Source organism: Maniola hyperantus, chromosome 2 (genome assembly GCF_902806685.2).
Source record: "Maniola hyperantus chromosome 2, iAphHyp1.2, whole genome shotgun sequence".
Lineage (NCBI taxonomy): Eukaryota > Metazoa > Arthropoda > Insecta > Lepidoptera > Nymphalidae > Maniola > Maniola hyperantus.
In genome coordinates, this window is record NC_048537.1 from 10224074 (window position 1) to 10235202 (window position 11129).

An 11129-nucleotide genomic window follows, 5' to 3' on the forward strand; every position below is an offset into this window, starting at 1 on the left:
ATTTCAAAAATCACTACTATAATAAGTTAAGTAATTTTGATAGTAAATTTTATTAAGTGGTTAAACAATATCCGTTTCGTTACATATTGACCAATCGCAAGGAGTGTATCAAGAGTGAAAACTCGTTGGACGTGCCGAAAACGAATTTTAGTCGTTATTTTCAATCTTGGGCAAGCTGGAGTTCTGGAGTTAACTTCGGCCATTAAGCTGTGATTTGCAATTTGCATACTTTTATAAAGTAAGCAGCAGAAACAAAACTGTCTTTCCCTTTAATGCCAGCTTTGACTAGCTTTTCTTGATATTAATCGTTTCTCGTGGTTTAGCAGGTGAACGTCGGACAGATCGGAGAAATGGAGATGCATGTCAGGAGGAATCAAAATGTAAGTATCTTTTGTACAAAAAATAAAGAAAATTAGTTAATAATCTTGTGCATATGTATTAAGAATTCAATATCAAATTTCATGAAATTCTTTCTACAGGCTTACGATCAGGAAAACGTGTATGCTACAAAAAAAGTTGGCGCTACAATACCGACGAAACACTCTGAACTTAACATTCGAGGGGCACTTGGAGAAATAAACACAAACACAAATTTTCAATCTCAACCTGTTAGTAATGTAGTCAAGGGTAAAATTTCCTGCGAGATTGAAAATAAGTTATCTGATCGTCGAATTGTTAGAAGGTAACTTATACCCACATCTTTCTTTTTAAATTCCGCCATTTCGATTACAACGGTAACTTTTTGATGATTTCAAAAACCAACTACGAATTTGCCTTTTGTATAAGTAGTTCACGAAACAAAAATACAAAACTTTTTTCTCAAAATTCTTAGCTTGTTCCAATGAGCCATTTGGATACACCAATACTCTATTATGATATCAATTTTCTACAAACATGCCAATTGGTTTCAATTTCACAGCAAAGTAGTTCTGTATTTCCTTCAGAGATAGAATTGATTTGCCCATCTTAATTTTGTGTTGATAGTTATCCAAGCCATCTCATAATATACTGATCTTAAATTTCAGCTATAAACATGTCCAATCCAAAGTGGACACTGGACTATCTGGTAAGAGTGTTCAGCCTTCTTCGAGACCACCTCTTAGGAGAGAAGAAAGCACCGGCAGACTTGCAGCTCGGGCACTATCTACCAGGGTAATATATTTCTACTAACTATTCTATATAATATACTAGCTGCCCCGGCGAACTTCGTACCGCCTAACAGTCGATTCTTTTTCAGAATTTTTTAAATTTTTCTCTCCATAAGAACCATCCTCGTACTTCAAGGAATATTATAAAAAAAGAATTAGCGAAATCAGTTCAGCTGTTCTCGAGATTTGCGGTCAGCAACACATTCAGCGATTCATTTTTATATAATATAGAGATTATACAGTGAAAGCTGGCACCCTTATGTGGTTGAATACCAATCTACTCATACAAAGCATCTCTGCTCAATATTTCTGATATGAATCTCTAAGGTGTGGAATGCCCTTTTGGTTTCTGTGTTTCTTGTCTAGTATAACTTTAATACCTTTAAGGCAAGTGTGAATAGACATCTTGTAGGCAAGTACCTAGACCTCGTCATTTCTCATGTATGATTGTCGTCAAGTGCACACAATCTTAAATTTGATTGAATCATACTTATATCTCACGATAAATTAAAAATCTAGTATCTAATAACTATACTGTTTTCTGTACTGTTAGCATTGTGGAGAGTTTGGCTAATGGTAGGCTGCATTCCTGGTTTGGATTGCAGCATTATGTAGTTAAACCATCAATCTTTTTATCTAAAGGGACTTGCTTGCTTGCATTTAATATCTTGTCAAGTATAACTTTAATACCTTCAAGACAAGTGTGAATAGGCATCTTGTAGGCAGTGCGCTCCGACCTAGATCTCATCATTGCTCTTTTGTGCAGCGTTATGTAGTTAAACTATCAATCTTATTATCTAAAGGGACTTGCTTGCATTTAATGTTTATTCAATGTTGGCTAAATGAATATGAGAAATAGTATTACAAATCACAACATGCATTGCCAGATACTTAGTATCGTGGCAACCCCCTGCCAGACTTCTAAATTTTAAGGGTGTCTCTGGCAGAGGGTTGCCACAACACTAAACGTCTGGCAATGCATGATGTGATTTCTAATACTATGTCGAAGAAAATATTAAAAAACTTTATACTTTGACGTACGATTTTACACCTTTATTGCCTGTTATCTCCCAAAACCACCATGATCCTCATAGTCGCCGATCGTTCCTCCTTGTGTTAGGGACAAAATGCAGAGAAACTTTTAGCTTTTATAAAATATCGAGTCTGACACGCGTTGGCTCTCTACTAGATTTTAGTTTTATCAGAACTCATTTTCTCTTATATTTTACATATAAATATAAATATTTATTTAGGTTACTGATGATTATTAATATTTAGATTTGATGAGACGTATAGATAAATAATTAGATATGTAAGATGAACTACAATTTGTTTACCAAGTAATATCTGTTGTGTAAAATTTCAGGCTGCACCAAATGTACAGAATAAGCTAAACGAAATAAAAGAGTCAGTAAATATATTTGTACAGACAAGGAAAGTTGAAAAGGCGAAGAAAAAGCTGGTTCCTGTTAAGGAGAATGCTGTAGAAGCCAAAAGCTCGACTAAACCAACTATCAAAGAACCCACAGAATCGCTTGGCAAGCTTAAATTGGGTGATAATGTTTCAACAAAGCGTATTACCAAAGTAAAGAAATCACCTACACCAGCACTCCCTAATGACATAGAAGACATAGACGCTAAAGACAACAATACTCCATTGCTTATGACTGATTACATTAAGGATATATACAGATATTTGACCAAGCTTGAGGAGAAGTATGCAATTGAAAAAAACTTCTTGGCAAAACAGGTTAGTTATTATTGACTTTGTGTTGGTTGGAGCCATGTCCATTACAACATTGAGTCAATCTATTTTATTTTCAAACTACCATTCTGTGGGTGAGAAATATTTTGTAGGTAAAATAGATGGATAGAAAAGAATAGTTGTTTCAACAAATCTGTAGGGCGATTGTCTAAAACCTGCATCAATCATTATTACAATCTCAATTGTTCTGATTGGCTGAATTTGTGCGATTCTTGTTGCAACAATGCATTGTGGCCAATAGTGAGCGAGCATTAACCAATTAGAGATGACTGCGATCGTGACATTGTAGCTGTCAAACAACCGCGGTAGGGCCACTAGATAATTGTCACTGTAACATTCATCATCATCATCATCATCATCAGCATCATCATCATCATCATCATCATCATCATCATGAATTCCATGATGATCAACCAGCTTGCCAGCCTGAGCATGGGTTTCCTCTCAGAATGAGAAGTGTTTAGGCTAGTCTGCCAAGCTGGCCCAGTGTGTATTCGCAGATTTCACACATCTTTGAGAACATTATGGAGAATCCTTAGGCATGCAGGTTTCCTCACGATGTTTTCCTTGTTATTGCCTGCCCGGGATCGAACCCCCGATCTCCCGAATCCAGCGACTCCCTGGTACTCGTTGATCTATTCACCTAGTGGGGAGTTTTGCAATGCTGCACCCTGGTGTGAGTCCCCCATTCTTGCACCTTGGAACAAAATTTAATTTTAATGTTCAAATCTGGTACAGATTTGACTTTTGATAACTTATAGGTGATAGCTTAGTAGTGGATAAGGCCTTGGCCTTGGCCTCTTATTCGGAGGGTTCAATCCCAGATATACATGTCTAACTTTTCAGTTAGTAGTTAGTATATTATTGTGCATTATAGGCTATTTAATTTCAGTTGGTTTTTAACAGAGCAGAGGAGGAAAACATAGTGAGGAAATGTGCATGCCTGAGAGTTCCACCTGGGTATAGAAAAGAAACTTAATTAATGAATGCAGTTTAGTATAAAAAGAATTAAAGGTCTTTGTGTAGATTTCAAAAATGTGTAATTTAGAATTATGATATCTTGTTAATTTGCAGCCTGAAATCAATGGAAAAATGAGAGCCACACTGATAGACTGGTTGGTTGAAGTCCAGAAACAATTCGCTCTACAGTTAGAGACTTTCCATTTGACTGTTGGAATAATTGACCGCTATTTACAGGTAAATAAAATCATTTTAAAGCCCTGTACCTTAAAAGGAAAAAGGAACCCTTATAGGGTCACTTAGTTGCCGTCTGTCTGTCTGTCGTATCTTTCAAGAAACCTGTAAGGTACTTTCCGTTGATCTAGAATCATTTGGCAAGTAGGTAGGTCTTATAGCAGACGTTAAAGGGAATAATCTGAAAACTGAATTTGTGCTTCCGTCACAAAAAAATAAAAATAAAAATTTGTCCATGAACAAATAATTAGTGTTTCAACTTTTAAAGTAAGATTACTGTACCAAGTGGGGTATCGTATGAAAGTGCTTTTCCTGTACGTTCTCAAACAGGTTTTTATTTATTTTTAGCTGTGATAGCCTCAGTGGTTAGGACGTCCGCCTTCTAAACGGAGGTCGGGGTTCGATCCCGGGTATGCACCTCGTAACTTTTCAGAGTTATGTGCGTTTTAAGTAATTAAATATCACTTGTTTTAACGGTGAAGGAAAACATCGTGAGGAAACCTGCATGCCTGAGAGTTCTCCATAATGTTCTCAAAGGTGTGTGAAGTCTACGAATCCGCACATTGCCAGCGTGGTAGACTATGGCCAAGACCCTTCTCACTCTTGAGACGAGACCCGTGCTCTTTAGTGAGCCGGCGATGGGTTGATCATGATGATGATGCTTATTTTACTAATCCGACTGGTTAAGGGCACTAGAGCGCCTCCATCAAGACTGCATTCAGTTCACGCGAATTGTACCTTAATAATATTTAAATGTTTTACAGGCAGCAAAAAACGTTGCAAAGACTCGGCTTCAACTGGTCGGAATAACGGCGATGTTCATCGCCAGCAAGTACGAAGAGGTGTACGTGCCGCAGGTGTCGGACTTCACCTTCATCACTGACAACGCATACACCGTCGAAGACGTGCTGCGTTGCGAGCTCGACGTCCTGGCCAAGCTGGGCTACAGCCTCGCCAGGCCGATACCTTTGAGCTTCCTCAGAAGGTTAGTTCGAAGGGTTGGCTTCGCCTTTGTCATCGACAACGCTTTACCTGCGCCGCGAGCTCGACATGCTGGCCAAGCTGGGCTACAGCCTCGCCAGGCCGATACCTTTGAGCTTCCTCAGAAGGTTAGTTCGAATGGTTGGCTTCGCCTTTATCATCGACAACGCTTTGCCTGCGCTGCGAGCTCGACATGCTGGCCAAGCTGGGCTACAGCCTCGTCAGGCCGATCGATACCTTTGAGCTTCCTCAGAAGGTTAGTTGACCTGAATTTGAATTTTCAATAGTAGCCCGGAAGTAAGGAAGTTTGTGGCGTTACATCTCCGTACCTCAGAAAGCCACGCGAGGTCGTTGGTCCGCTTTATATCTCTCCAGATGTGTCTGGTTGCCATCCCATCAGATTATGTGAAGAACACCCATGTTTGCACACACAATATTATCCGCTACATATTAAATTTGCTTATAATCGAACTTATTTCGCTAATAGTTCGATTTTTTCCAGATTTGTGAAAGCCGCGCATGGGAACTCCAAAAATCATCACCTCGCAAAATATTTCGTGGACTTGTGCCTAGTGGAATACTCGATGGCGCACTACAGACCTTCAGAGTTGGCCGCTGCAGCCATGTGCCTGTCCCTGTACCTGCTGTCGAATCAAACACTAACAGAGGTATGGACCCCCACACTCGCTTACTACTCCGAGTACACCTTGGGACACATCGAACCCATTATGCGTGAGATAGCAAAGATCGTTATTAATGTAGAAAAATCCAAATACCAAGGAGTGTACAATAAATATTTGGACATTACGTTGGCCAAGGTATCGAGTCTACCTCAGCTTAAAAATGGCGCTATATATGAGTTAGCTGGGATTGAAACACTTAAGCCTAAGCCCTTACCGAGCCCGACTAGTTTAAAAATGACCACAGTTTAAATGATTATACCAATTAATTATAATTGATAGATTTTGATAGTTTTATGTAATGACTAGTATAATGTTAATGTCCAGATTGTTTGGTTGCTAGATTTTTTGTGTGAATGTAAAGATAAAATGTCAATTTTTGATTAAGGTTTCTTTTAGATGTACCTGTTATATTTAAGATTTTAATTTTTAGAGATAATTGTACTATTGTTAGATGTGTAGTGATCACTATAATATTGACGGTTGAGTTATAGTATCAATCAGATTGATACAATAACTTCAAATTATTTATTTGTTTACAAGGTTCATGGTATCACTAGGTACATGTATACAATCGACAAGCAACACTTGAGAATATGTGATCGTTATTTTCACGAGCTTTACTATGCTGAGATCTATAAAAGCGCACTTTGACTTAAGACACTGTTAAAACGATAATAGCGTTATCACTTCGTCTTGTTTTAAATCAAAATTGAGTGTGAGCATAATCAAAGTATGCTCCTACAGATATCACCCTAACACTCGCAACCTGCTTGATGGCTATTCGTATTTCCTATATTTTGGCAAATGACTTCCATCTGTGGAGAGTATATTTGCCAAAATTGTTTGCTATGATTGCCTATTGCTATAATAGCATAGCAAATAATGAAACACGCCTTACCGCAAGCCTACCAGATTTTAAAGATACATTAAAGAAAGAGAATAGGAAAATACGTAACTAAAGTGTAAGCGTTCCATGTCACAGACCACGAATGATTCATGTGTGGACGGCGTGTCGCGTATTTGTTTGTATATAAGTCAAATATTTTGGCAATTGCTGCAAATATGCAATCACTAATACGAATAAGCCATGTATATTAATAATGATGTATATTGACTTATATAATATATTTTATTTGTAGTTTTGAATTCACAAACAAACGTTGCTAATTAAATTGGCTGTAAGCAAATCTCTTCGAAATCTAAAAGTAATTTCAAATGTTCTGGAGGAGGGTCATTATCTTAGAGATTTGTAGAAATATTAGCACCATTGCATGTTCACATGAAGTTATTGTAAATTATAATTATTATCTTTTTGCGAAGGTACAAAATATATTCAATTTCAAATTATTGCAAATATGTATGTATGCGGATAACTCATCTTCGATAAGATTTGACAGTTTATGGATAAAACACAGTTTTACATCATTTGCGGAAAGGTGAAAAATAATGTATTAAAAGCGCGGTTTTGGTAACGGTTGTGAGTATTATCCATTAAAACAGGGATGTCAAAAATCAAATGGTACACCTAAATTGGCCACGTTGTTTATTTATGAATTATTTATTTATTATATATTATATATTGTTTATTAATGTACCTACTACCTACCTAATTTAAACAATTTATTTTACAAATTTCTTTTAAATTAATTTTTCTGTTGTATTTTCTTAGATAAAGAATATAATATTTGTAAAGCATGATTTAAAAAAAACGTTTCACCACACTGTGCCTATTGTTTGATACTGTTTTCTGTTTTACATAACATTTTTAACCGACTTCAAAAAAAGGAGGAGGTTCTCAATTCGTCGGAATCTTTTTTTTTGCAAGTTAAGATCTCTTCTTCAGTTTGGCTTAATTCTATAATACGTGTTCAGTTAAGATTGTTTATTAGTAGGTCATAGTCACAATTTTTTTAAATGAAAATATTGGCTCGTGCTAGTAAGAACTTCGTTATCCCTACATTAAAATAAAAATTAATTTATCACGCTATTATAATGTAGTAGAACAAAATTGTTTATTTAAACATCGTATAGAACAGAAAGCTGAGTATAACGCGTAAAATTTAACTCCTCACGCGCTCTTACACTTTTTGTGTCAAATTTCATGTAAAAAGTACGATTTTGGTCTTTATTTTAAAGGCGAACCATACTTTTGACGTGACAGTTGACCCATAGAGCTAAAATGGCGCGTGAGGAGTCATTTTGTACGTTCACTATGTTCACAATCTTGTAAGATCTCGTTCATACGGCAGTAACATCGCACGTTTTTTTACATGATATATTTTTATCGAATACGTAGTAGTGCATACACTGAGTACAGAATCATTCACACGAATGAAACTACGATTTTTTGCAATACAATTTCTTTGTGTGGCACTACTAAAAGCCATAAAGAAAAATAAGAAGAATTTTTCCATACTCAATATAATATTATGCGCCATTACGTATACTGTAAGATTATATCCTGCAAAACTGAACGGGGTCGACCCTCCGCGTAGTTTCCGCTACTCCTGTAATGTTCAAATGAAAATGTTTGCGAACCCGGTCGTTCCGTACGTATTCGCTGTGCCTAAGCCTTACGTTTCCTTACTGAGTGTGAGAAAGTATCTTCAAATTCAGGATAAGAATGTGTGGAATAATCTAGTGGATATGCAGAGACTCCAATGTCAGAGCGCGCGGCGTTAAATCCTTTGACCGAACTGATAATATAGAAGGGACACTAATATTAATATATTTTTAATGATTGTATAAGATTTTTTAATAAAATGTATTAAATAAATGATTGTTTTACTACAACTATTTTTTTTTAATTTCCCTCGCATCACAATAATGAACTGTTAGTAAAAATTGATCTGATTTTCTAGAAATGATTTAAGAGCGATGGGCTCTTGGTCTTCGGAGCATCGTCCAGGCGTAGGGTAACTTGAGCTCCTTGTAATTGGTTTTTTGAGGTCCTGCATGTAGTCTCTCTCTCTTCCTACTTCCTAGGTACCAATGTCCGCGACAGGTTGAGATGGCAATCAGGGTATGAGGCGGGGGGACACCCGCGGTCGCCCGCACCGGGTTAGCGCGGGGGCTGTGCGGGTGTGCGTGGCGTTCCCTCCCCGATTGCCATCTCGACCTGTCGCATACTATATAAAATGAAATGGAATAGTTTATTTGTATGAATATGGGAAGATAAGGTGTTTTCCAGTCAGGAAACCCTGACACAATTTCTTTTACAAAGACATTTTTCGTAAAACTACGCACTATAACTAGGTATATGCCTATACGCACGGTCGATAGTTGCCCGGCAACTCAGTCGACGGGCAACTCAAGAATCTGCGATTTGTATGGAACTAATGGAAGTTGCGGAGTTTACACGCACGGAGTTGCGGCGACTCCGTGCAATATAGACTGCAACTTCCATACAAATCACAGATTCTAACGATCACCGTCGACTGAGTTGCCGGGCGACTAGTCGACCGAGCGCATAGGCTCTTGCGCCTGATTCAGCACAACTCGGTCAAGTGTGAGTCGGACTCGCACACGAAGGGTCCCGGACCATCGTAAAAGAAATAACATGTAATTTTTCTTTAATTTTCATGGCGGCTATTTTGAATTTTTTAACCGACTTCAAAAAAAGGAGGAGGTTCTCAATTCGTCGGAATCTTTTTTTTTTTTTATTTTTTATTTTTTATGTATGTTCCCCGATTACTCAAAAACGCCTGGACCGATTTTGAAAATTCTTTTTTTGTTTGAAAGGGTATACTTCAAAGTTAGTCCCATTTCAATTTGGTGAAGGTCTGATGAACATCTTCGAAGATAGATACTGGAACTCCTCAACGGATAAGAGTAAATTGCTCGCGATCAGTGTAATAGCTTAGTAAACAGTAGATTTTTAACCAGTCATAGCATAATTCCATGGGGCCACTAAAAATTGTGAAATAAAAAATTTTTACAAAAAAAATAAAAACCGACTTCGTTACATAAACACTAAAAATTGAAAAATAATTTAATTTATTACCGAATATATTATGTATACAAGAGTTAATATAGTTCCATAATAATATTTTTTGGTGCCGGTGCCATTGTGCCAACATGTAATTTTTCTTTAATTTTCATGGCGGCTATTTTGAATTTTTTATTGAAATACTTAGGTACGCACTACAGAGCCGGAAATATAGTAGTAAGTTATGTACATAGTATTAAGAGCGCCACCTCGCCAACAAACTGGCCCACCAGTTTGGCGAGATAGATATGTAGGAAAATCTGTAAAATTAATATAAATAAATTAATTTAAAAAAAAAAAAAAAAACCTGTGAAAATTTCAAATCTACCTATTACGGATAACGAAATACAGCCCGCTGGCGCTGACAGACGGACGGATGGACAGCGAAGGCTTAGTAATAGTAATAGGGTCCCGTTGCGGTGGCTGCACCCTTCGTGTACGGAACCCTAAAAAGCGGTCGTCCCGTGGCCAGAACAATTTCCTTCAAATCCGGCCTCCTCTTATAACTTTTTTTTGATATCGAATCCAGATCCTTTCTATCGAGATCAAACCTCCGACCTCCCGTATAGAAGGCAATAATGTCCTAACAGCGACGGTTCCATACTCAGGGATACGCGACCTAAATGTTTTTTTCCGGCATTTTCTCACTCTGCTTTCAATAGACTGACTTTTTTGAAAACTAGAAATGCGTAGCGAGCGTACTTTCGCGATCGTAACTATTCACAATTCCAGTAACGCTAGACCGCCGGATTCCCGCAGCGATTTCCATGGCTTTCCCAGGCCACAAATTCGAAGAATTTACTAACGCTTGGCGGTTGCCCGAACAGTTTTTGTTTCTCTTTTGCTATCGACTGGTCATTTACGGCTAGAATAGAATTGAACGAATTGTCTAAACTTTTTAAAGCTTTTAGTGACAAAGGACTCTACTATATTATATGTATATCTATCTATACAGAAATATAGTGTACCTACCTATCGTCCTATAGTCCGTTACAGGTTGAGATAGGTAGCAATCGGGGTATAAGGCGCGAAGACACCCGCACCTCACCCGCGCTCGCCTGCACTGGGTTAGAGCGGGGGCTGTGCGGGTCTGCGGGGCGTTCCGTCCCCGATTGTCATCTCGACCTAGTTATCGCGTATTATAACTACAAAGATGTCTTCAAAGTTCAAGTTTTTGTGCATCCTAAATAATAATAACCACATAGCGTGCATATAGCTAATTAAATTCCTTCTATTTTCTTAGCTAACGTTATCAATTAGGTACTTAATTTATTTCGAACAGGAAAGCTTCCGTAGTAGGTAGGCTATGTATGTACGTAGATAAAGATAGAGGTGTTAAATATCGCCAAGTTAGTTTTAGCTGGTGACAA

At 37.6% G+C, this 11129-nt stretch overlaps 1 protein-coding gene across 2 annotated transcripts; it reads left to right on the plus strand.

Annotated features, from left to right (window-relative positions):
• Positions 1-103: 103 nt before the first annotated feature.
• LOC117989975 (G2/mitotic-specific cyclin-B1-like) lies at positions 104-7532 on the plus strand. Of its 2 annotated transcripts, none has more exons than XM_034977393.2 (8): positions 104-238; positions 324-380; positions 480-682; positions 1026-1152; positions 2515-2898; positions 3988-4110; positions 4872-5092; positions 5591-7532. In XM_034977393.2, exons 2-8 carry the CDS (start codon positions 351-353, stop codon positions 6018-6020), a joined length of 1518 nt encoding a protein of 505 aa, XP_034833284.1. In that variant the 5' UTR covers positions 104-238; positions 324-350; the 3' UTR covers positions 6021-7532. The 2 variants fall into 2 exon arrangements, with proteins under 2 accessions (XP_034833284.1, XP_069362261.1); XM_069506160.1 differs by having other exon boundaries at positions 155-238; positions 327-380.
• The last annotated feature ends 3597 nt before the right edge of the window (positions 7533-11129 follow it).

Bases quoted from the DNA above. Each gene is read 5' to 3' on its own strand.
- LOC117989975 (XM_034977393.2), top strand. From the start codon at position 351: ATGGAGATGCATGTCAGGAGGAATCAAAAT. The intron at 4,111-4,871 runs GTAAATAAAATC...AATGTTTTACAG, and splicing joins TAATTGACCGCTATTTACAG to GCAGCAAAAAACGTTGCAAA. The intron at 5,093-5,590 runs GTTAGTTCGAAG...GATTTTTTCCAG, and splicing joins CCTTTGAGCTTCCTCAGAAG to ATTTGTGAAAGCCGCGCATG.